This window comes from Pocillopora damicornis, chromosome 11, assembly GCF_964200805.1.
Source record: "Pocillopora damicornis chromosome 11, jaPocDami1.2, whole genome shotgun sequence".
NCBI lineage: Eukaryota > Metazoa > Cnidaria > Anthozoa > Scleractinia > Pocilloporidae > Pocillopora > Pocillopora damicornis.
The window spans coordinates 19,545,835-19,570,616 of record NC_142680.1 but is presented as its reverse complement, the minus strand read 5'-3'; the positions used below and the strand labels follow the sequence as shown (position 1 = coordinate 19,570,616).

General features: G+C 37.1%; 4 protein-coding genes and 1 long non-coding RNA gene across 9 annotated transcripts in view; 4 read left to right on the top strand and 1 right to left on the bottom strand.

The window, feature by feature from the left end:
* The window catches only part of LOC149038030 (uncharacterized), a 92,589-nt gene extending 85,885 nt beyond the window's left edge, over window positions 1-6,704 (top strand). The window contains exon 2 of the long non-coding RNA XR_016180886.1: window positions 6,139-6,704. This is a non-coding gene — a long non-coding RNA (uncharacterized LOC149038030). The remainder of the gene's footprint in view (window positions 1-6,138) is intronic.
* LOC149038032 (uncharacterized) lies at window positions 23-2,084 on the top strand. Of its 2 annotated transcripts, XM_089186703.1 has the most exons (3): window positions 23-457; window positions 1,222-1,320; window positions 1,709-2,084. In XM_089186703.1, exons 1-3 carry the CDS (start codon window positions 83-85, stop codon window positions 2,003-2,005), a joined length of 771 nt encoding a protein of 256 aa, XP_089042829.1. In that variant the 5' UTR covers window positions 23-82; the 3' UTR covers window positions 2,006-2,084. The 2 variants fall into 2 exon arrangements, with proteins under 2 accessions (XP_089042829.1, XP_089042830.1); XM_089186704.1 differs by lacking the exon at window positions 1,222-1,320.
* LOC149038031 (uncharacterized) lies at window positions 2,150-3,430 on the bottom strand. The gene has a single exon (XM_089186698.1). It carries the CDS (start codon window positions 3,346-3,348, stop codon window positions 2,272-2,274), a length of 1,077 nt encoding a protein of 358 aa, XP_089042824.1. The 5' UTR covers window positions 3,349-3,430; the 3' UTR covers window positions 2,150-2,271.
* Window positions 6,705-7,446: 742 nt separating the features above from the next.
* LOC149038029 (uncharacterized) lies at window positions 7,447-14,648 on the top strand. Of its 4 annotated transcripts, XM_089186685.1 has the most exons (11): window positions 7,447-7,465; window positions 8,485-8,624; window positions 8,873-9,103; window positions 9,600-9,825; window positions 9,951-10,045; window positions 10,226-10,451; window positions 10,579-10,673; window positions 10,984-11,124; window positions 11,583-11,951; window positions 12,409-13,321; window positions 13,605-14,648. In XM_089186685.1, the coding sequence occupies exons 2-10, from the start codon at window positions 8,570-8,572 to the stop codon at window positions 13,170-13,172; spliced, it is 2,202 nt and encodes a 733-aa protein (XP_089042811.1). In that variant the 5' UTR covers window positions 7,447-7,465; window positions 8,485-8,569; the 3' UTR covers window positions 13,173-13,321; window positions 13,605-14,648. The 4 variants fall into 4 exon arrangements, with proteins under 4 accessions (XP_089042811.1, XP_089042812.1, XP_089042813.1 ...); XM_089186684.1 differs by lacking the exon at window positions 7,447-7,465 and having other exon boundaries at window positions 8,425-8,624; XM_089186686.1 differs by lacking the exons at window positions 7,447-7,465; window positions 10,226-10,451; window positions 10,579-10,673 and having other exon boundaries at window positions 7,568-8,624.
* A 1,676-nt stretch (window positions 14,649-16,324) lies between these two features.
* Window positions 16,325-24,782, top strand: part of LOC149038028 (uncharacterized) — a 39,373-nt gene continuing 30,915 nt past the window's right edge. Inside the window, exons 1-11 of the mRNA XM_089186660.1 lie at window positions 16,325-16,492; window positions 16,755-17,128; window positions 19,069-19,114; window positions 19,302-19,381; window positions 19,982-20,129; window positions 20,423-20,638; window positions 21,122-21,252; window positions 21,595-21,640; window positions 21,829-21,908; window positions 22,499-22,646; window positions 22,925-23,140. Coding sequence (XP_089042786.1) covers window positions 16,456-16,492; window positions 16,755-17,128; window positions 19,069-19,114; window positions 19,302-19,381; window positions 19,982-20,129; window positions 20,423-20,638; window positions 21,122-21,252; window positions 21,595-21,640; window positions 21,829-21,908; window positions 22,499-22,646; window positions 22,925-23,140 — 1,522 coding nt within the window. The 5' untranslated portion in view covers window positions 16,325-16,455. The remainder of the gene's footprint in view (window positions 16,493-16,754; window positions 17,129-19,068; window positions 19,115-19,301; window positions 19,382-19,981; window positions 20,130-20,422; window positions 20,639-21,121; window positions 21,253-21,594; window positions 21,641-21,828; window positions 21,909-22,498; window positions 22,647-22,924; window positions 23,141-24,782) is intronic.

Here is a 24,782-nt window from a genome sequence, read left to right as displayed (position 1 = left end):
ATCAACTTTACATAGTCTTGTATTTACGTCTAACCCCCTGTCTCTCCAACAAGAACTTTTCGAATTAAAACATTAATGATCAATGCGTTATATTCGCCTAGGGAACAAGAATAAAGTGTACCACTTCCTCCGAGAATTGATCCTAAAAGAGGAGTGTGCATGGTTTGTCAATCAGGAGGGTCGGATCCGTTTTAATTGGGAGGCTGCTGTAGAACGATATATTGAGTACAGAGCTAAGAAGAACCCCCGGTTTGACATAAGCATCGATCGAAGTAGGGCAAGCAACAGCTTTAGAGAGGCTCTTCTTCTTCGTTGCTATCGAGAAGACGGAGCAAAAGAGTACAAAGAATGCCGAAAGTTTAGTGAAAATAACAAAGTTGTTGAGAGAGAGTTTCAATTGCCTTCCAAAGTGTTTCATTCACTTTTTAGATCAAGTGAAGAACTTCCTGGTGATCAGGTAATTTGTAGTGGAGTTCCAGTGAATTATCACGTTTTAAGGATATTTCAGACATCATTTTGAAGTTTAACACCTTGGTGTAATATCCATAATGATAATCCCCCGCACGCCCTCGTTAGCCCGCCTTCTCTTTTGATTTTGGAATTTTTCGGTTAAAATTGTTCAGTCCCCTTTGAATTGCTATTTGTCTGTCTATAAACATTTCCAAACAGCAGCAATTAATAATCTGTACAATCTCTGTTGTTAAGTAGTATATGTTTATGAGTAAATCCTCCTAAGATTATCTGTATATTGGGTACTGCCAAAACGAATATTTTTTTGTGGTCTAATCGAGTACAGTTCATATTTACATGAGAGTTTTTCAGTGCCCTCTGTTAAAAACTGCTGACTGGGTTTGTAAATCCTTATCACATGAACAGGTGGTGTGGATGACAACTGTACAAAGTATCCATGGGGAACAATGGTGTTGCAGGTTTTCAACTTCTGTCCTCAGGGTGTATAATGTTCAATACACAAACCCCATCCCCCACCTACCCTCAGAATTCAGTAATTATTAGTCCTCTTTCCCTTTTGAAGTTTTCATATCAAAATTCTACAACCTGTTCTGAATTCTAGTTGTTTGCCTAACATTTCCAATCAGCCTTAATTTGCAATGTTTTACATGCCAAGAAAATTCTTCCTCAATCACCATTTTCAGGCCAGCATTTTCTTTTAATTCAGTAATTATCTTAATAAGATTCTGTATTTTGATGCATATGTTCCAGGTGTCACCTAAAGTGTTTCAGTCACCATTTGGATCTAAAGTGGAACTTTCAGTTGATAGTAATCATGAGACAAGCAGTTGTGCCAGCACATCCTCAGAGGTATATATGATACAAACCCCTGGAGAACTCAAGTATATTTAGGGCAGGTGACTATGCTACCAAGTTTTCTCAAAACTTATGTTCTGTCTTGAGATAAAGGATATCCCCTGAAATGGATACTTGTGTCTATAAATTACCGCAACTATCATTTATTGTACTGCCCTAGATAAGTTTCAGGAAAAATTCCTGCAGAGCCCTGACTACTTCATTATGCATAGAGTTCTTGGAAAAGGAAAAAATGTGAAAAACAGAATAGTATGAGGTAATAATGAAATCTTTCAATAGTACATAGAAAAAGTGCAATGTTTCAATATTGTTATGGCATCAGTTTGAACACTTTTTGCCTTTTAAGTTAATGTCTCTTTTTTTTCAAATACTGGTAATTAAGGTTGATGAGAAACTGCAAGTGTTTCCTGATTCAGGCATATCTGATGCAAGCGACACAGGTTTTGAGGAAGCTATGGATGTCTCTGATGGTAATTGTGACTTAAATTTTGGGCCTGTTTTGGGAAATGATTTGATCAGAGCTATATCATTTGATCATTCTTTTAACCTTTTACACTCAACCATCAGTATGCATATTCTCCATACTGTTCTCTCTAAGTTTCCCAAGGTGCTGACAAGGAGAATCTTCTTAACAATCAAGTGCATTCTTAGTTTGAGATCATTTCATCTGTTCTTGTGACCTTATAATGTTTTGATTTGATTCTGTGGTGATCTTTTAAAGAAAAATTAGATGCTTGTCACTCTTATGGGTTAAATAATTTAAAGATAGAGGGGCCGCAGCCAGGATAAGACATCTTGTAAAATTTAAAAAACGATCTCTGGCTAAAACTTTTAAAAAATACGAGCTTTCGGCTGTTTGCGCTACAGCCTTCAACGGGTAAAATGATAAAAAGGTAAGAAATACTAGGTGTGAAGTACAAAGTAAAAAATTAAAAATGCTGATAACTAAGAATGTTTGTTAAAAAGAATGTTGTATTGTCCGGGCAAAGGACAGGAATTGTTGTCCGCATTGGGAGTTAACTTGGAATGCCACGCTTCTAGTGTTTTTCTTGTTCTAAAACTGCCTTTGTCAATAATAGATGCATTATCAAAGTCTATTGCGTGACTATTGGCCCAGACGTGATTGGAAATTCTTGAGCCTTTTGCCGCGGTTTTCACATTTCTGAGGTGTTCTTTCTTTCTTGTGTTGAAGGCCCTGCCAGTCTCACCAATATAACACCATGAACAGTCACCACAAGGAATTTTATAAACAACATTTGTTTGCGATTCCAACGATGGTCGAAATTTTGGAGCCGGGAACTGTTGTTGGAGGGTGATGAGTGGTTTGTTCACCACTGTGATGTCGTGTTTTTTGAGGACACGAGTCAGAGGTTCTGTTACGCCTTTAATGTATGGAAGAGAGGCGAACGACTTGCGTGATTCGGACGCCTCGACCATCTTGAAAAATGTGCCAACAAGTTCCTCCGGGGACAGCACTGTTGAGCGTCGGGTTTTTTTGGCCTGGATGTTTTTAATGAAATTCGATGGATAACCATTAGATTCAAGTGCTGAATAAACTCGATTTAGTTCTCGTTCTTTTCCTTCGGAGGGGTTGGGTAGCTTTAGGGCTCTGTGTAGAAGAGTTGCTGCTGTGCTGGCCTTGTGTTTATTATCATGGTGAGAATTGTAGTCTAGATATCTGTCCGTGTGCGTAGGCTTTCTGTAAACATCGACAGCGATGGTGCCATTTCTACGGGTGACCAAAGTGTCGAGAAAGGAGATCTTATTGTCACTTTCAATTTCGATGGTGAAAGAGATGTTGGCGTCAATTGAATTTAATGTGTCATGGAAAGCTGGCACATTGTCTTTTTTGATGATGCAGAAGCTATCATCGACATAACGTTTCCAGATTTTAGGAGGGACGGATGAACTGTTAATCGCACTTTCCTCGATCTCTTCCATACAGAGATTGGCCACTACAGGGCTGACTGGACTGCCCATAGCGCATCCGTGTACTTGTTTATAGACTCTGTCATTGAACATAAAATAGTTGTTGGACAGGGTAAATTGGAGGAGTGATATTATGTCATTGATGTCCAAATTTGTTCTGGATGGAAGAGAGGCATCCTGTTCCCCACTCATCACCCTTCAACAACAGTTCCCGGCTCCAAAATTTCGACCATCGTTGGAATCGCAAACAAATGTTGTTTATAAAATTCCTTGTGGTGACTGTTCATGGTGTTATATTGGTGAGACTGGCAGGGCCTTCAACACAAGAAAGAAAGAACACCTCAGAAATGTGAAAACCGCGGCAAAAGGCTCAAGAATTTCCAATCACGTCTGGGCCAATAGTCACGCAATAGACTTTGATAATGCATCTATTATTGACAAAGGCAGTTTTAGAACAAGAAAAACACTAGAAGCGTGGCATTCCAAGTTAACTCCCAATGCGGACAACAATTCCTGTCCTTTGCCCGGACAATACAACATTCTTTTTAACAAACATTCTTAGTTATCAGCATTTTTAATTTTTTACTTTGTACTTCACACCTAGTATTTCTTACCTTTTTATCATTTTACCCGTTGAAGGCTGTAGCGCAAACAGCCGAAAGCTCGTATTTTTTAAAAGTTTTAGCCAGAGATCGTTTTTTAAATTTTACAAGATGTCTTATCCTGGCTGCGGCCCCTCTATCTTTTCACGTATACGCCAAGAGGCTGGGCAGAAAGCCCTTTCGCTCGCTCGACGCTTACACGGAAAACAACTTTCAAACTTGACCCTTGCGAACTGAATTCCCAGTTTTCTGGGAATTCCTAGGAATTCTCAAAAATTCCCAATTATGCAAATGACCCTTGCAAACCAAATTCCCAGTTTTCTGGGAATTTCTGGGAATTCCTAGGAATTCCTAAAAATTCCTAGGAATTCCTAGGAATTCCTAGGAATTCTCAAAAATTCCCAACTATGCAAATTAACTCTGATTTAAAAAGCTTGGAATTACTGGGAATTTCTCTCTGGAAAAAAATGAACAAAAATGTTTTGTAAGAGTTCCAATACTTGTGGATCATCCACACACTTTGCAAACATTTGGCATGCAGACAAGACAGAGGTAGTCAATGTTCCCTTAGAGGAAAAACACCTTTTTATATGACGTCTTCAATTTACTTTATTTGAAAATCTGATCTGAAAATATTTGTCAACAAGACTTGTTAGTAGTGAGAAGTACCAACCAAGTTTCCTTTCATAACTTAATTTATTAAATGTCCCAATCACTGGATCTCCCAAAAAAATATTACACCTTTTTATTTTTGGTGCAAATTACAAGTCCTTCTTTATATAAAAATGAAAAGTGATAGTCACACTTCAATAATAACAGCTCTTAAGTTTACTTGTTGTTCTTCTCTGTCTGTCAGCTATCAACAAGATTGTTTTATACTTCGGGCAGTGCATAACTATTTGTGGACCAGAGTTCCAACGCACCTCTGTAATCGCATATAGCTACTCCTGTCTCTTGTACAAATGTTTCTCCTTTGTAAGACGCACTCTACTCTGTTGTCAATACTGCTTTAAGTTCAGTGGAAACGACTGACTGAGGAATCGAGATGGCGGTGTTGGAACGTGTTGCTGAACGCTTGCTACGGTCAAGCTTTGTAGATTTAGGTACTGGTACACTGGAATCATCTATGTATCTCTTATACTTCCGAATGTGGTATCCTTCTTTTATAAATATGAGGGTAAAAGACGATTTGTAGTCGCATTCAAAACTGTGATTGGCTTGTGTTATTTCTCACCTTTGCCATTAACACAACTCAAGTGAGTTTCGAGTCTTTGTTTCCTCGACAACTTTCGGCCACAAATCGTGCATTTGTAATACGATCGATTCTTTTCGATTATTTCTACATAGAGTGAGCTCACATCTTTATTTATATCACCAAGCTATCCATCTTCTTGAAGCAGAGAACCGGTCGGAGAAGTCAAAATAAACTTAGGCGCTTCTCTTAACACTGCAATCGGCAAGCCAGCGGATTCACTTTGCTAGCCAATGACAAGTCCTAAAGGATCCACGTGATCATGCCCGTGATCGGAAACAAAGAAGACTCCATTTGGCGCTCATCTTTGAATGTACTTTGGATCGGTTGATCGCTTTTCTCAACTGCTTTGCTTAATATCACATTTCTAAAGATAGCTTTTATTGTGGTTCAATGGGAAAACGAGAATAGCGTGAGTTTTGTAAAAGAAAAGAAAGTCGTTGGCGCCGTGGAGTTAAAAGAAGGGACAACAGTTGACGTATTGACTGGTACAAACAAGGGTCGAGTGGCCATCTGTAAAGCTACGATTTTGAAAGCTTGTGGTGAGTAAAAATTGCGATATTCGTTACGTGATCAAAATCTTATAAAAGAATAGATGTAGCGGGTTGAATTAAGCTTACATAACGCTCGGCGCAACTGAAACTAGAATAATTCTGAGAATCGAATCGGTCACTTGCATGCCGCAGTTTCTTAAGCTTATGCTTTACAATGAAATAAACCTATCAGTAAGGTTTCAAGATTCCTCTAGTCACGTTTGGGAACATTCAAGATTCATAATAGGAACTGTTATTAAACAAACCTTAGTACATAAAGAAGCCCTCCTTGGTAAAAACAAAATAATGTATTCAGCTCTTTTTTAGTAAAATCCATGAGAGAGATGTACTAACTCCAATATAAAAGTCACTCAATATAACAGAGATTTCTCAATTTGAGAATCCAATGAATGCCCTTTTCCTCATAGCCATCTTAAAAGCCTGGTCTGAGCTTTAAATATACATATTTTAATATATTATTTTTTTTCAAATTCAGATGTCAAGGAATCCAGATACAAAATGGTCAAGGTTCTTGTTGACAACCTCATTCAAGGCCAACTCATTGTGAGCCCAGGAAAAAAAATACAAACAGTACAAACAGCAGCTAAGTTTGCAGTTTAGGATAACTTCATTCTAATTTATTGTTACAGTTACAACAAGATTTTAATCAAAAAATCAATTTTATTTGTCTGTAATTAGCCCCTTCACTCCCAAGAGTGCTTGGTTTTCAAATATAACTTAAGATATTGTATTTTATGGAAAAGAATCAACAGATTTTATTCACAATTTGTGTCAAAGCAAATTTAATGATTGATTAGAACTATTTTATATGAATAGCTGTAATTGAGGATTAATCCGTATGAAGTTTTCAAGAAAAGAAAAATAAATCAAATTCCATCCTAATATTACCACACATTGATGTTAATTAATCAAAAATATTTTACATGTAAGCCTTAATTAAGCTTCTAAATAAATTTCATTGAATACTTGAATTTTAGCTGGGTTTTTTTTAATTTAAAGTATTTATTTTATATCATTAGCCTCAAATTTTTGCTTAAAATTCCCAGTAATCCTTAAACATTCCTAAAAATTCCCAAAAATTCCCAGAAATTCCCAGAAATTCCTAGGAATTTTTTAGATTTACAGCTTTTCAGGGAAAGTCATTGGTTCTCTGAGTTAGAATTCCTAGGAATTCCTAGGAATTCCTAGGAATTCCAAGTCCTGTTGGCTATAAACTTGGAATTTCTGGGAATTTCTGGGAATTTCTGGGAATTTCTGGGAATTTCTAGGAATTTCAAGGTTTTTAGAACCAGAGTTGTTATGGTTGGGAATTCCTAGGAATTCCTAGGAATTCCCAGTCCGAATTTACCGTGAAAATTCACACCTTTATTCCTAGGAATTCCTAGGAATTGAATTCCTAGGAATTCCAAAAGCCATTTCGCAAGGGGAAGCACATCATCGTCACCTACACTTCACTCACAAAGCATTGGATAACCAACTTGTACCTAAATCGCTGCGATTCAAACCACCAGGCAGCCATCCTGTTTTTTCAACTCTCTGTACTTTGTGGCTCATACCTCTCAGAATTTTACCTCTGATAATTTTTTTTTTAATCCAAAAGCAACCCTTAGTGTACATTTTGGTTCTTCTCATCACCATCTGGTTGAGAATGTGTTGATGTTTATAACAAAAGGCTTTATAGTTTACTACTATGAAATAATCTTTGCCTTAACAGATATTTCACATTTCTGATGAAGATTTATTAGACTCAGTGCTGGAGGAAATTTTAACCAGCTCAGATAGTGATGTGAACCAACCTGAAGGTATATTTTTTTACATGGGTCTTATTTAAATGCTTTTGATTATTATTTAAAAAAATAAAAAGTTGATTTCCTTCTACAAATTTTCCTTCTAATGTATTGCAGTGGTTCAGGATATTTCCCCATCATCAGGCTCTGTGACGGCAATTTTTTTTATTTTAAGAAATTGTTATGGTGATCTGCAAATTTAATCAGGCATTAGGAAAGCCTCTTGGGAAGAGGAAGGGCAAAGAATGACTGGAATGATCAGATGAACAAAACAAAACAAAGTCTGTGGTCATCTGACAACCAAGTGTTTGTCAACTGTTAGCCAGGTGGCCAGCAGAATTAAGGCTTGGGATTTATTAAGTTATTATACCTAGAAATATGAAACATTCAGTTTAATGAGCTTTGATTAATAGTTTTGATCTGGAAAAATATTGCTATTTCAAAGTTAAAGTTGTTGTGGTGAGCTGTAGATTTTCTCTTTCTAGCAAATATGTGCCTATATTCAATACTTGTTCTTTGCACTGATACTATGAGGTTTGATATACTTCAAACATTGTTGATTTAGCTGATATGCTTGTAAAGCTTTCATGCATTTTACCTTTAGGGAGAATAAAGGAGATAGGTATCTGGCTTTCAAACTTGTTTTCCAAGTTCAGGAGTTAAAGGATAAAAGGATAAAATTAGCATATGGGCCAAGTCTATTCATGTCTGAGCACATTTAATCCTCCCCATTGAATCTTTAGCACATCCCCAGTTAGTCTTTAGCATGAAGAGACTAACAGAATTTCAACTCTTCCTTGGATGGGATGTGAAACAATACTGGACTGAAATGCATCAGCAAGACCAATTATGAACTTACATTGTGTTTTACATGTAGTATTGTTCGAAGAGTGGAGATTATCCCCCAGTTACCAGGTTCAAGAAATACACTTTTTCATGAGTGTGACAAGAAGAAAAAAACCTTCCTTCCCCATTCTTTAACAAGCTGAAAATTTACCATCTTTCTTCATTATTGATACTTGTCTTGCTTTCAGGGTGGAATTCCGTTCCATTTAATGTTGAAAGAGGCGCTGCTTGAAAGTGACACAACAGGTGTGGCAAATTTTGATGGAATAGGTGATGTCCCTTTGGCGAAGACCATGCAACCCCCACACCTTTTCTGGGCTTGTTCCAGGTAAGTTAATTGTTCATCAATGAATAGTTTGTTAATTTGTAGGATTTTGGTTTTACCACCTGTACATTATAGCTGTAGCTGACTGTAATGAACCCACACCCCTTTGATTATCTGTCTGTCTGTCTGTCTGTCTTTTATCTGGTCAGTTTGTCTGTGTGTCAATCTGTATACATTTTTGTCATTCTGCTCCTCTATAAAGAGAGTAGGGGTCTAGCCTGAAGAAAAAAAAGGTTTTCATTCCATTCCAGCTGCCCAAAAAGCTGGTGATGTTCTTATAACAGTCTACACTGTGGCTGGTCGAAATCTGGGTGTAACATACTTCACGTATGTGGATGAGATGCATGAGGCCTTTAAACTGCTCATTAAGAACCGTGATCGACATACAGAATTCTTCATCATGTGGTACTTGGAACATGGAATCACTGGAATCAATAGCAATGTTGCGCTGACTCTGGGTCTGTTTGGTTTATCAGACCAAGGTATGTGAATATAAAAACATAGATTTGAACGGTGGATTAAGAAGAAAATGTGAAAGCAATCTTGGCAGTAATGAACACTATTTGAGTATTAGTGAAAAGTATTCAGGCCACAGTGATATGAGTACACTGGTACCGCAAAGGTCATAGGTTCAAATCCCATACAGGCCTGGATTTTTGTCAAGCCTTATTTTCACTACTGCTCAAGTAGTGTTCATTACTGGGAAGATCGCTTTCATATTCACTTCTTAATCTGCAGTTCACATAAATGAATTTCAAATGTTCACAGTTGTTTAGACCAAAGTACGTAACAGAGTATAAGAATCTGTTCCCCTTTTATCTGTTTCTCTCTCATCTCCATCTTGACATTATGATGCAAATGGATTTGGAAAAGATTAATCTTTGGCTCTTTGGAGACTTACTGTACTCAGTTGAGTACATTTTAACTAAATCAAATTTTAAAATAAAATTACATGTTATTCACTTCTTTTTCACTCAGGCTCATTACCTGATGCTAAACAGGTGCAGTCTCTTAAAGTTCTTCAGCTACTTGTTTATACTGCTGCTCAAGTAGGTGCTCAACAGTTTTTGGAAGTGATCTTCAGTACCTCTGCTGGAAAAATTGTCTTTGACAGTTATAAGGATCGCACTCCTCTGCCAGAGGATGCTGCAAGGGCCAATGGCCATGGCGAGGTGGCAGAGTTCTTACAAGATGTAAACAAGAGGTAATTTAAAGTAATAATGATGATCACATCGTGTTGTTTGTCTGGCAATGTAGTCACTTGATTTGATTAATGTGACATGTGTGTTAGCTTTGACTTACAAAAGTATTTTTGATTTTTATTTTCAGATTGTCGAAAGAAAGTTACAGTAATAGTGACACTTTGGGTGCAAGTGACTGGTTAGAGTTAGTCCAAGCAGTTGACAATATTCAGAAACAGACTGGTGAGTATCTTATTCTTGAGGGCTGAGTTTGCCAGCAGGAAGCTATAGCTGTTTATTCAGGCACATTATTATCCCAATAGAGTGCAGGACTTTAATGGCCTATACACACAGTTGAGTACATTGTAACTAAATCAAAATTTAAAATAAAATTACATGTTATTCACTTTTTTTTTCACTCAGGCTCATTACCTGATGCTAAACAGGTACAGTCTCTTAAAGTTCTTCAGCTACTTGTTTATACTGCTGCTCAAGTAGGTGCTCAACAGTTTTTGGAAGTGATCTTCAGTACCTCTGCTGGAAAAATTGTCTTTGACAGTTATAAGGATCGCACTCCTCTGCCAGAGGATGCTGCAAGGGCCAATGGCCATGGCGAGGTGGCAGAGTTCTTACAAGATGTAAATAAGAGGTAATTTAAAGTAATATAATGATGATCACATCTTGTTGTTTGTCTGGCAATGTAGTCACATGATTTGATTAATGTGAAATGACTGTATGCTTTGACTTACAAAAGTATTTTTGATTTTTATTTTCAGATTGTCAAAAGAACATGACAGTAATAGTGTCGCTTTGGGTACAAGTGACTGGTTAGAGTTAGTCCAAGAAATTGATAATATTCAGAAACAGACTGGTGAGTATCTTATTCTTGAAGGCTGAGTTTACCAGCAGGAAGTTATAGCTGTTTATTCAGGCACATTATTATCCCAATAGAGTGCAGGACTTTAATGGCCTATTGCACTCAACTCACTGCAAGTTCTCTGCAAGTCAGTGGAATGGTGTTGGAGTGCAAATTTGAAGGCTTGGGGTTATATTTGTCTTGATACGCTAATTTTTTACCCCATTGTTCCTTACATTCCTCTATTATTTGAAAAGTGACAAACTAATCAATCAAAATTGTTGAAATATGTGTAAAATGTATTTATTCCTTAATTTTACAACAGTATCTATTGATGAACAAGAATCATCAAGAATGCAAGCTAAGGATGATGATAACCAAAGTGACTACTTTGCTGATGCTGAAACTTCTTCTTGTGGTTCCCTTGACCTTGTTAGCGACTGGTCTGATTTAGAAGAAGAGAATGGTAAGTGAGCTTTCTGTTACTGGATACAATACTTCCTCTGAATTCCGTTTGTAACCCTTTAACTCTTAAAATCTGACTGCAAAACTCTTTTATCTGTTTCATGATTGTAAACTTTTCTGTGTAAATCTTTCAGAAGAATTTGGTGTTGCAGGTGTACTTCCACAAGACTCCTTCTGTCTGATAAGGAAGTTATTACTCATTACTATTTTGCTGGATAATGTATTAACATTACATGGATGTTGCTCATTTGCTTATGGTGCGAGTTTGCTCTGTGACTGTTCCAGTAAAGGCAATCCACCCTCTCAGCCAATCACTGGCAGTTCCTTTCACTTAAAGTAGTGTGCTTGTTTGTATTGTAAGATCTCTATGTAATATTTCCTTTCGTCTGATTGGCTGTTGTGAATACTTCTTTTGGTGGTACCCACACTCAATTGCAATACACTTTATTATGTTCACAGGGGCTTGCACAAAAGATGAAGACTGTGAGAAGGCAACAATTGAAACTGGTATTGATAATTGTGCGTCAATGCCTCGTTATCCCCAAGAGGAACTTCTCGGGAATTCTGTAGAATTTACCATGGAAAATGCAGCCACCAAGGAATCTTTTGAGGATGAAACCCAGTTGGGTAATGGTCAGGACAACTTTGAGAGACTTGGCATGTGTGGAGAGTCCTCACGTTTGAAAGACATGCGAGAGTCGTTTTCTTTGAAAAAGGTAACTCTCAGGAGTGGCGTTATAAGAAGATCTTTGGAAGAAAAAGTAGCTGAAACTTCTTGTGGTTCCCTTGACCTTGTTGGCGGCTGGTCCGATTTAGAAGAAGAGAATGGTAAGTGAGCTTTCTGTTACTGGATACAATACTTCCACTGAATTCCGTTTGTAACCCTTTAACTCTTTAAAACTGACTGCAAAACTCTTTTATCTGTTTCATGATTGTAAACTTTTCTGTGTAAATCTTTCAGAAGAATTTGGTGTTGCAGGTGTACTTCCACAAGACTCCTTCTGCCTGATAAGGAAGTTATTACTCATTACTATTTTGCTGGATAATGTATTAACATTACATGGATGTTGCTCATTTGCTTATGGTGCGAGTTTGCTCTGTGACTGTTCCAGTAAAGGCAATCCACCCTCTCAGCCAATCACTGGCAATTCCTTTCACTTAAAGTAGTGTGCTTGTTTGTATTGTAAGATCTCTATGTAATATTTCCTTTCGTCTGATTGGCTGTTGTGAATACTTCTTTTGGTGGTACCACACTCAATTGCAATACACTTTATTATGTTCACAGGGGCTTGCACAAAAGATGGAGACTGTAAGAATGCAACAATTGAAATTGGTATTGATAATTGTGCGTCAATGCCTCATTATCCCCAAGAGGAAGGTCTCAGATTTAGGATTTACTTCGTTTCTTCGGAAGAAAATGCAGCTACCTTGGAATCTTTTGAGGATGAAACCCAGTTGGTTAATGGTCAGGACAACTTTGAGAGACGTAGCATCTGCAGGGAGTCCTCAGCTTTGAGACGCATACTTCTAAAGTGGCATTCCCTCCGAGCTGAAGAAGAGGGATCAGAGAGCCTGAAGAAGGGAACTGAAAGGAGAGATGACAGTGGTTCAAGGCGAAAATATGCAACAGAATCCTTAGATCAGGAGAAAACGACCAGGCTTCATTTTGAGAATGAAACCATCTGTGAGAAGTACTCTGCTGTGAACCATATAGCTGACAGAAATTTATTTAGCTCCTTTCCAAACCGATTCTTTCAGGAGCGAGACACGAGTTCCAGACTTTTGAGGCCAAGTAGTCTTCTTGAAATCCAGTCGGAGAGAACTGAAAGGAGAGATGACAGTGGTTCAAGGCAAAAATATACAACAAAATCCTTATATCAGGAGAAAATGACCGAGCTTCATTATCTCCAAAGGGAACCTCTTAGGATTTACTTCGTTTCTTCGGAAGAAAATGCAGCTACCTTGGAATCTTTTGAGGATGAAACCCAGTTGGTAATGGTCAGCACAACTTTGAGAGATGTAGCATCTGCAGGGAGTCCTCACCTTTGAGACGTATGCTTCGAAAGTTGTGTTCCCTCCGAGCTGAAAAGGAGGGATCAGAGAGCCTGAAGAAGGGAACTGAAAGGAGAGATGACAGTGGTTCAAGGCGAAAATATGCAACAGAATCCTTAGATCAGGAGAAAACGACCACGGCAAAAGTAAGATTTCCACTTCATCTCATCGCTTAACAAGATGAAAAATTATGGATTAAGACATACAAAACAGAGCAAATTACTGTGGAACATTCATGTCCCAATTTCTCTTCTTTATTTTTTTCGACTTCCTGATGAGCGATTTGCTATCAAGCTCATGCATTAATTTAATCCTTGCGATCGTATCATGCATAACTGACAAAGTTGAGTAAGTCTCGTTTACAACTAAATCTTGGAATGTAGACTGAGTTGTATTGTAAACATCTTACGAAATTTGTTTCCATTGCAGAGATCAGTAAGCAAAGCAAAAGAGGAAACCAGCAGACAATGCAAGAACCACTTAACAAAAGGAAAACAGGAAACATGATATATGAGAGAGGTATGGTACGTTCACTATGAGACACTGAAGATTCTGTGGTCAAGGAATAGTTGATCGTTGCTTACCAGTCATATTGTCGTCGTGGAAGTGATTGATCCGAGTGACCTGTTACTCAGTAGCGGGTGTGGTGTCTTTTCATGCAGTGTGTGAGCATGATAAAGGAGAAAAATAACTTGAAAACTCAAGTTTGCTGGTTATATTTGGTGAACATCAGACTCTACCAAGGAAACAGCAAACGACTCTCTAGCCATAGAAACTGATGTTATAATTCGGCAAGCTTCTCTATTTTTTTTATCTATTTTTTCTCTTCCTCCTTCCCTGGATTGCAGTCTAAGGAGAATCTATTTTTTATTTTATATCCAAGCTCGATAGTTCTCAAAGCCTTAAAGAAGAAAACAAATTTACTGTCGAGAAGACAACAACTAAATAAATATTTTCATATGTTTCAAGTTGAAGCACTCGGGCTTAATGATAACCTCGCGTGCGTAATGAAGATGATGTTTCGAGGTTAGATTTTGTTTAAAAAACGATGCAATTGTAAATGAATTTGTAGAAAAACTGTGGTGAGCAATTAGGAGAACAAGACAAAGTAATGTCTGGAAAGAAAACTCATTTCTCCTCCTGAAAAAAATTGGGAAGAGAGAGGAGAAAATGTCCGCGTAGTGAGAACCTTTTGTATATACAAAGAATTTTGCTTCAAAAACGATGTAATTGTGAATGAATTTGTAAAAAAAAAAACTGTGTTGAGCAATTGGACAAAGGAATGTCTGAAAAAAAAATCATATCTCCTCTTGGGAAAATCAGAAAGGGAAAGGAGAAATGTCCGCATAGCGTTGGTAATATTCCTAAAAGTGAGAACATTTGTAAATATAAACACTTTGTAGGGTTAACACGTTTTAAAATTCTTTCTTTGAATGAGGAAATTTGAAATAATCAATAAAAATATCAAAATTATGTCATTGTTTCTTTTCGTTTACTCGATGTACCTTGGACCAATCAGAAGAGAGTTAACATTTTCAACCAATCATTGTTTAGTTTCTATCTGGTCTCCCTGTGGTTATAATGACTAAAAGTTTCGCGGATAACTATTCCAAAGGAAAGTGATTTTTTAGCGAGCTAGTAGAGGTCCTTTTAGGTTGAAGGGTATTGGGGGGAAAAGGGAAAAAGTATATTATCTGAAGGTGAAGAAAAATATTCGATCAGCAGAAGAATTTCATTGAAATATGTAGTAAACTCAAACATTTTAATATCGATGGCAAACATGCACAGTTTATCTAGTGGATCAGTTTACATAAAAAAAAAAGGAATCACTGTAAATAGAGCAGTTTTCAATTGGCGACTCACGAAAGCGTTACCGTGCCCGTGGGTAGAGACCGCTCTAAAACCAATCAGATTGCAGGATTCGTTACCGTGCCCTCTAAGAAAAATAAGAGGAATAATTTTATTCAGTTGTTGAATGGAATAACTTTGTTTAATAACGCAAAATGGGTAATTGTGGAATGATAAGAGACGAATTAAAAAGGAAACGAAAATGATTCTAAATAAAGAATGAAGATATTGTATACGTTCTTGTTTTTGAGACATGAGGCATCGTCTATGCCAACAGTTCTCTTTGCAACCCAACCTCTCTAACAAGAAGATTAACTCGACAAGAAGATCGATCGTTGCTTCCGGGTTTTGACAATTTTTGTATCTTAAACTGCATCATATCATGTACCTCCGTAACAAATTCAGAATTATCAATTCAAATTCACAGCTGTATCAAATTAGAATTTGAAGTCGACGAAAAATACACAGGAGAAAGCGCTGAGAGTTATCAGACGCAGGTGTTTTGATCGAAGAGGCGCGCGTGAGAACAAGAGTCACGCAAAAAAGTATTTTCCTTACTCCTCACGCAATGCGTGACAGCTTCGAAAAAGGTTTCTTCCGCGTTTGGTGAAGCATTACATGTGAATGGATGGGCATTCCCAAGAAGAAAAAAAAACGCTGTCAGTCCTGCCACATACTGTTCATAACGTTCGCTTTTATTGGCTGTTCCGCTCTGAAGTCAAGATGAATACAGAATGGTTAGCGGTGTCCAAGTTGAGTGAAAACGATCTGGTTGGCGGCAGCCCGAGTTTGCAGTGTCCAAGTGCTGACCACCTCACTAGAGCCAATCAGAGCAAAGTGTCAAAAATTTAAACCAATCATAATCTAGAAAACTACTAAGACAGGGCAAAGCTAGCTTGCACTACCAAGTTGTTAGCCTCAATCGAAAAAGGATCAGAAATTGCGGAGTTGAGTTCGTTAAGGCGGTTCGTTCATTACTTTTATTGATAATTTACTGATTTCTTGATCTGGGAGAAAGATTCTGGGCGCTTTCAAAGTTCTGGGGCTTGTCCGACATGCCGAGAACAGCGGCGAATTTAGGAGGAGGTAAGTAGTCTCGCGTGTTGTTTGCTGTTCCACTCTGTAGTCAAGATGAATACGTAATGATTAGTGGTGTCCAAGTTGAGTGAAATCGAAATAGTTAGCAGTGTCCAAGTGGAGACCACCTCACTGGAGCCAATCGGAGCAAAGTGACAAAAATTTAAACCAATCATAAACTAGAAGACTACTTAGACAGAGCCTAGCTAGCTTAGACAAGTTGTAAGCATCACAATCGAACAAGGATCAGACATTGAGGAGTTGGGTTCGTTCATTACTTTTCTTGATAATTTCTTGATTTCTTGATCAAGGAGAAAGATTCTGGGCACTTTGAAAGTTCTAGGGCTAGTCCGACATGCCGAGACCAGCTACGGCGGCGAATTTAGGAGGAAGTAAGTAGTCTCGCGTGTTGACAACGAATTCTCCGAACATTCTGCAAATTTTGTCACTGAAGAAGAATATTCTCTAATGCTTGGTCCTCTATACCGTGATTGGATCGAAGTGGCAAAATGTATTCGCATTTTCCAAGGACACCTTTGAATCACAGCTCAGCAGAAGGTTACACAAGTGCGCGGACTGGAGTTACATGAATACTGCACCTGACAGAAATTTATTGAACTGAATAATTAATGTTCGATATTTTTTGTTATCTAGGAAAAAAGGAATCAGTGTACCTTTTCATACGAGAACTGATTCAAGAAGGAAAGTATGCATGGTTTGTTACTGAGGAGGGTCGGTTTCTTATCAAATGGGACAAAGCCGTAGAGCTTTATATGGAGTACAGAGCGACGAAGAACCCCAAGTTTAAAAAGAACACGAACCGAAGAAAGGCCAGCAATGCCTTGAGAGCAGCTCTCCTTCATCACTATGAAAAGGATGGAGCGAAAGAGTTCGCAGAAAGCAGAAAGTTGGGTGGAAAGACCAAAGTTATTGAGAGACAGTTCCAAATGCCCTCCAGTGTGTTCCAATCCCTTTTTGGATCAAGTGTTGAACTTCCAGATAACCGTAAACATGCCTCAGGTGATCAGGTAATTTGAAATGGACTGCCATTTAATTAATAGGATTTAATCTAATTTCAAATATATTATAATTAAGGAATCCAAACTGTGAAAAGTATATTTTGAGACATTTTTGAGACTATTTATTTTTATTAATTAATTTATTTAATCATTATTTATATGTGGTAAAAACATTTATCAGGTACAAAAAATTCCAATACAATGACTAATATCTTAAGAATATAAAAATTCAAATTCTAACTTTATATTAACTAACGTATAACAATGTGCCACTGAAAAACCTGATTTGCATTATAATGCTAAAAACTCTGATAGGTGTTTAAATTGGTTTAATAAACTAGACTCTCTAATGTTACAGGGTAAGCTGTTCTAAATTGGGTTGCACCACTATAACTAAAACAATTTTTCATGTGGCTATATATAGTTCCTGGAAAGGGGACAACAAGTTTGTTTTCTGAGTCCCTAAGGGAATTAAGTTTGACTTATTTTGCTTTTCAAAATTTAGACGCAAGATATTCCAGAACTAGACAGCAAAAAGACTTGAAACCATTACGACATTCTAAATTTGATGTTGAGATTTCAAGTCTTTCTAGCTAAGTTTGTGCACAAACCCCTGAAGGGTCAATTAACCTACCTTCCCTCAGAATTCAATAATTATTAGTCCCCTTTCCCTTTTGAAGTTTCCATATCAAAATTCTTTTACCTTGACTTCTGAATTCTGTTTGTTTGCCTAAACATTTCCAATCAGTATTAATTTGCTCACCATTTTCAGGCTAGCATTTGCTGTTAATTCAGTCATAATCTCTTAATTAGGTTCTGTATTTTGAAGCATATATGTTTTTTTGGGTTAATTCACTACCATATTATCTGTAAATTGCCAACTCAGGCCTTCCAGAATATTCCAAGATGTCACTTGTGTTAATTATGTTGTGGACATTCTCTGCAATTTTCTGTTGCTTAATTAAACCTTTAACTCCCTAGATCTGATTGTTGATTCTCCCCTTTAGCTGCTAGACATTTCCTGGTTAGTTATGAGAATTTGATGTTAGTTCAAGATGGCAACTTCTACCTGACAAGTTTCAGTATTCTCATTTACTGGATAATGTATGGATATTAAAGGGAGAAATTACATGTTCACCACTACCAGGGGTTAAAGGGTTAAATTTTGTTTATCTAAAGGGGTCCAGTGACAGTTACAGTTTTCCATCTGACTCGAATTGAAAGGACCAGATCAGTTAGTCTCCTAGAGAGATGATAATGAGTCTGCAAAATTAGTGCAAACCTGTCTTAGGAAAATTGAGCCAATTAAAACTGTACCATGGCTGACCTCAACGTTACGACTCAACCCAACACATTCACAGCTTCTTTTTTCAGTTTGAATCAGAGTTCTATAAAATATGAAACCTTAATTAAAAGTATTTATATATATATATATATATATATATATATATATATATATATATAACTAACTGCAGACAGTACTGTTTCGGCCTTCTGGGCCTCATCAGTGCAGTGCTGATGCTAGGATGGAGGTAAAGCAATATAGCCACCCCAAGTGATCTCACACATGTGGGATCATCTAAGCCATGCCAGAGTGCTCAAACTAGAAAAACTAGTGGGCGTGCATAATGCTAGCAGCAATGACTCATCCTAGTAGAGTGCTCAATTTGGACATGAAAGCTAAGCTTTGTATGCCAAAGAGCTATATCTAACTGCAGACAGTACTGTTTCGGCCTTCTGGGCCTCATCAGTGCAGTGCTGATGCTAGGATGGAGGTAAAGCAATATAGCCACCCCAAGTGATCTCACACACGTGGGATCATCTAAGCCATGCCAGAGTGCTCAAACTAGAAAAACTAGTGGGCGTGCATAATGCTAGCAGCAATATATATATATGTATGTATGTATAAGTGCCATTATCAGTTATTTATGGACGGATTTCTTTTGCAGTCTGACACTAGTGGGATATCAGGAAGTGATACTGAATTAATGCAAGGTAATTATCACATAAAAATATTGTTAAGGTGTTTGTGATTGATATGAGTGTAGTCACTTTGATTCATGATCTAGAAACTAGTCCATACTTCGGGTAGCCTGGACAGATTGTAATTCATGTAAAAACTTCCATGTGTTCAAACTGTAAAAATGACTAACCTTTTATGTGTTTTTTAATCACATTCAAGATGATCAATCTTGGTGGCAGTGGCTTTGTGAAAACCTTTATTATGATGTTGATATGACACCAAAACAGAGTCCAATGCAGGTAAAGGTTTCCACTTAGGTGCTCACAGATCAATCATGTATTAGACTAACCATGAAAGTTAGCTTTTTGTTCCTAATATTTTAGTTTGATTGTTACATGACATACAGCTTAGTTATACATGTAAATTTAAAAGACCTGTCAGCATAGGGAAGTTAATTTTGGCAAAACCTATATACAGTGTACTTTAGAGACTGAACAATTTACAGCTCCCTGTAGCTAGCTCCAAACAAATTATATTCATAATTATGTACTAATTAGGCCTTAATTCTCATATAAAGGAAATTCTCATAATTGTTAGGGCTGATTAATATATAAATGTTAATATTAATATGATTAAACTTTGTTTCACCAGATCTCAGAGGAGCTGAAAATCGCAAAGAAATGTTTTTTAACAAATAATTAAAGTGTAAAGGAACAATGCAACATCCATTGTTCTTAATTAGAACCAGCTTCTGTAGTCAACTGTTAATTTTTTGAAACTGTTCTTTTACATTATATCATTAATGCCCCTCCTGACTTGGTCTGCAGGGTCTAAAAATGGACAGGAAGGAATTGTGGAGTTTTGTTATGATTAATGACAGTTTCTATTCTTCTCTGTAGGGTGGAATTCCATTTAGTGTCACATTTAATCCAAGTCTAGATGCACATATTACCTCTGTCTATGCAGTCTTTGTCAAGTCAGGCATTGTTTTAGGCAATGTAGAAATGGTCATTTTACCTGATTGTCTACTTGGACGCAAAATTCCTGGTTTGTTAACATTCAACTAGATATCCCATAATGTTAGTAATAATAGCTAGTATTTGTTGCAGCCAAAATTGTTAGAATTAACATATTTTTTAGTTGTGCATTCCTTTAGCTATTTATCAATTGCATTGATAATCTTTTTCTTTTTTTACTTATGAATTAAGGTTGTACTGCATGATGTTAAATGGTGGATGTAAAAAATGGTTTTCAGGGATAAAATAGTGTTACCTAGCTTGCAGAAATTTCTTTAAGCTTCAGTCTGTCTGTATCATCAACTTTTTTTCTTTTTACTGCAGGTGCATCATCATCTGGTTGGGGTGATGTGATATTTAAAGCTAATCATGATATCCAGCTGGGGTCAACAAGGCTTTTTTACTATTCGGATGACAGGGAAGTAGTTGTCATGGTAAAAAACCCTAGCCCATTGGAAACCCTTTGCAAGGACATGAGTTGTCACAAAGTCAAAAGTTCTACCTGCAGTGATGAAGAACTGCAAATATTTGAATCTTTTGGTAAGTTTATTAAATATTCATTTTTTTTACAAAAAGTGAAGGCTTCCTTGAGTGAAAATTATATGACAAATGCAAGAGGAAGTAGAACTAGCAGAAAACCAATGAATATTGATATTGATGTTGCTCTTCCTCTCATAATAATGTCTCTCTGTGACTCTTGAAGCCCAAGATGAAAATTTCATCAAAATGACCAACTGCTCAATTGTTATGATCACCCCTTTCTCAATGTCAAGTTTGTTTTCAAGCAGTCCAATGTTTCCATTACTATAACACTGACAGTTAGGCTCGGTAATGGGGAAAATGTTTCAATGATTGTGTTGTGGCATATATTTGTCAAATACATTCTCTGCTAGCTGTGAGTGTGAGATATACAAACACATGATTCATTTCTGTTCTTGCATGGGAGTAATGTATGGGACTGAAATGCCTATGCCTATATTTCCGTCTGTTTAATTTAATAATGATTTCATTTTTTATTCCTAGGAAATGCACATCAAGTCCAGGTTTTAGGCCGACTGGTTTTGACCACTGCAAGAGAGGGAACTCAACAGTTTATTAAGAATATTTTCTCCTCCTTGGCAGGAAGACTGGTCTTTGATGTTTACAAGAATAATGTATGAATATTAAAGGGAGAAATTACATGTTCATCATGATCGGGAGTTAATGGGTTAAATTTTGGTCATCTGAAATGTCAAATGATGGTTTTAGTTTTCCATGTGACTCAAATTGAAAGAACCAGATCATGTTAGTCTCATAGGGATGTAGTGTCTACATAGTGTCTAACATGCAAAATTTTGCTAAAACTGTACCATGGCTGACCTCAAAGTTATGACCCAACCCAACTCATTCATAGCTTCTTTTTTCAGTTTTGAGTAGGAGTTCCATAAATGAAACCTCAATTAGAAGGACTTTTTAAGTGCCAATATCAGTTATTCACAGATGGATTTCTTTTGTAGTCTGACCCTAGTGGGATATCAGGAAGTGATACTGAATTAATGCAAGGTAGTTATCACATAAAAGGTATTTTTTGGGTATTTTTGATAAATATGAGTGTAGTCACTTTGATCCATAATCTATAAACTAGTTCATACTTTGGGTAGCTTGGACAGATTGTGCTGCATGTAAAAACCTCCGTGTGCTCTAACTGTAAAATTAACTAATCTTTTGTGTGTCTTTTAATCACATTCTAGAGGATCAATCTTTGTTGCAGTGGCTGCATGGAAACCTTAATTCTGATGTTGATATGGTACCAAAACAGAGATCAATGCAGGTAAAGGTTTCCACTCAGGTGCTCACAGATCAATCATGTATTAGCTCAGACTAAGTATTTATGAAAGTTAGCCATTTTGTTCCTTATTTTAGTTTGATTTTTACAATATGACATACATATAGTGCATGTAAATCCAAAAGACCTGTCAACATGAGGAAGTTAATTTTGGCAAAACCTTATTATACAGTGTACTTTAGAGACTGAACAATTTACAGCTCCCTGTAGCTGCATGGCTCCAAACAAATTATATTCAAAATTATGTAGGCCTTCTCATATTGTGGGTTAGAAAAAGGAAATTCTCAGAGTTGTTAGGGCTGATTAATATATAAATTTTAATATATGATTTAACTTTGTTTTATCAGATTTCAGAGGAGCTGAAAATTTTAAATAAATGTTTCTTTTAACAACTAGTTTAAGTGTAAATATTCATGTTCTTAATTAGAAGGAACTGGTGAACTGTTAATTTTGTGGAACTGTTCTCTCACATTATATTATAAGCCCTACCTGACTTGGTCTGTAGGGTCTAAAAATGGACAGGAAGGAATTTTGGAGTTTCATCATGATTAATAATACTTCTGTCTTTTCCGTAGGGTGAAGTTTCCTTCTGTGTCACATTTAGAACAAGTCAAGATGCACATGGTACCTCTGTCTATGCAGTCTTTGTTAAGTCAGACATTGTTTTGGGCACTGTGGAAATGGTCTTTTCATCCATTTGTCTATATGGACACAAAATTCCTGGTTTGTAACAACTAGATATAATGTTAGTGATAATAATATTTGTTGTAGCCACATGTTAAAATGAACATATTTTAAGTAGTGCATTCCTTTCACTATCTATCAATTGCATCAATCATCCTCTTTTGTACTTATGAATTAAGATTATACTGCATGATGTTACAGTAGATGGTAGATGTATAAAAGTTTTGAGGGAGTAAATATTGTTAACTAGCCTGATGCAATTTCCTTAAGCTGATCAGCCTCTCTGTATCACCAACTTCTATTTATTTTTACTGCAGGTGCATCTTCATCTGATTGGGGCAATGTGATATTTAAAGTTCATCATGGTATTCATTTGTGGTCAAGAAAACTTTTTAACTATCCTGATGACAGGGAAGTAGCTGTCATGGTAAAAACTCCCAGCCTATTGGAAACCCTTTGCAAGGACATGAGCTGTCACAAAGCCAACAGTTCTACCTGCAATGATGAAGAACTACAAAGATTTGAATCTTTTGGTGAGTTAACCCATGTAAAACGTCAGGCGGGATATAGGCGAGATCCTGGCAATCCCACCCAGGATCCCAAGTGGGAATGGCAGGATCCCACCATAGGTGGTGGGTCCCACCTTTCCCACCTGGGATGAAAACTTGATCCCACCTGGGATCCTGCATTTAATGTGGGATTCCTGCATTCCACCTGGGATCTTAGGTGGGATTTCTGCATCCCACCGGGGAGTTTAGGCAGGACTTATGCATTCTACCTGGGATCCTAGTTGGGATTTACATATCCCACCTGGGATTCTTAATCCCACCTACAAAAATATTGTTTTGCTGTTTTTATTCCTGCAAGTCACAGTTCAATAATAACAGCTCTTAAGTTTACTTGTTGTTCTTTTCTGGGTCAGCGATCAACAAAATTGTTTTATACCTTGTAGGTCTGGTATAAAATTTTACTTGTAGTATAAAATGACAACCTTGTATCTTTGTTCTCTCCACCCCTTTCCAAGTTGGGGAACGCTTCAGACTGTGCATAACCATTTGTAGACGAGAATTCCAATGCACCTTTATATAACCGCTATAGTTGCTTCTGTCTCTCGTGCAAATGTTTCTCCATTAAGAGACGCAATTGACTCTGTTGGCACCACTGCTAGTTCAGTGGAAAGACTGACTGAGGAATTGAGATGGCTAGCTGTGTTGGAACGTGTTGCTGAACGCTTGTTACAGTCAAGCCTCGTTGATTTGGGTACTGGTGTGATTGGCTTGTGTTGTTTCTCACCTTTGCTGTGAACATAACTGAAGTGGGTTTCGAATCTTTCTTTCCTCAAAAACTTTTGGCCACAAATCGTGCATTCTTGTTCGATTCTTGTCTATTATTTCTACATAGAGTGAATTCACATCATTATTTATATCAACATCAAAACTGCTCAATAGACCTTTTTATAGTTCCCAGCACCATATTGGACTTGCAACCACGCACAATTGTCAGAACAAGGCTGGGGTTGACTTGTGTTAAATCTCTGTGAGCACTTTTGGTGAAATTTCGTATGTGAGCAGTAAAATTGTTTGATTTTTAAGGAAAATGGATGGTCCTTGCCAAAATCCCGATAAAGCTAATTTTCTCCCAAAAAGAAAGGAAAGCAGTGTGCTGCTTTTGGTTGTTCAAATACGTTTTATGGCCCCAATGGTTTGCCCATATACGAGCTTTCACTTCTTCAAGTTTATGCACGAAGGCATGTAATTTTGCTAATTAAGTATTTATCATTCTATACTTATCTTATTCTCTTTGAATTATGGATGAGGGTAACTATTGTTGCAAAATTAGTACAAATTTTCTATAATGTATCGTTTATGAATTTAAATGTAACCTGTGTGATGCAGGGTATGTGGGCTATACTCGTGGTCACTTACACGATCGCGTAGAAGGGCACAAAAGGAAATCATCTTCTATCTACAAACACTACCACCTCCAGCACAATAGTGAAATACCTGAACGCTTGATCGAGCAATTCAACGTCATCGCGAAATGTAACGGCAAATTTGATTGCCTTGTTAATGAAATGTTGTATATTCGCATGCGTAAGCCAACATTGAACGTGCAAAGGGATTCCATCCGCGCAAAGGTGTTTGTTTAAGCCGTTCATTCTAATTTATGCTATTC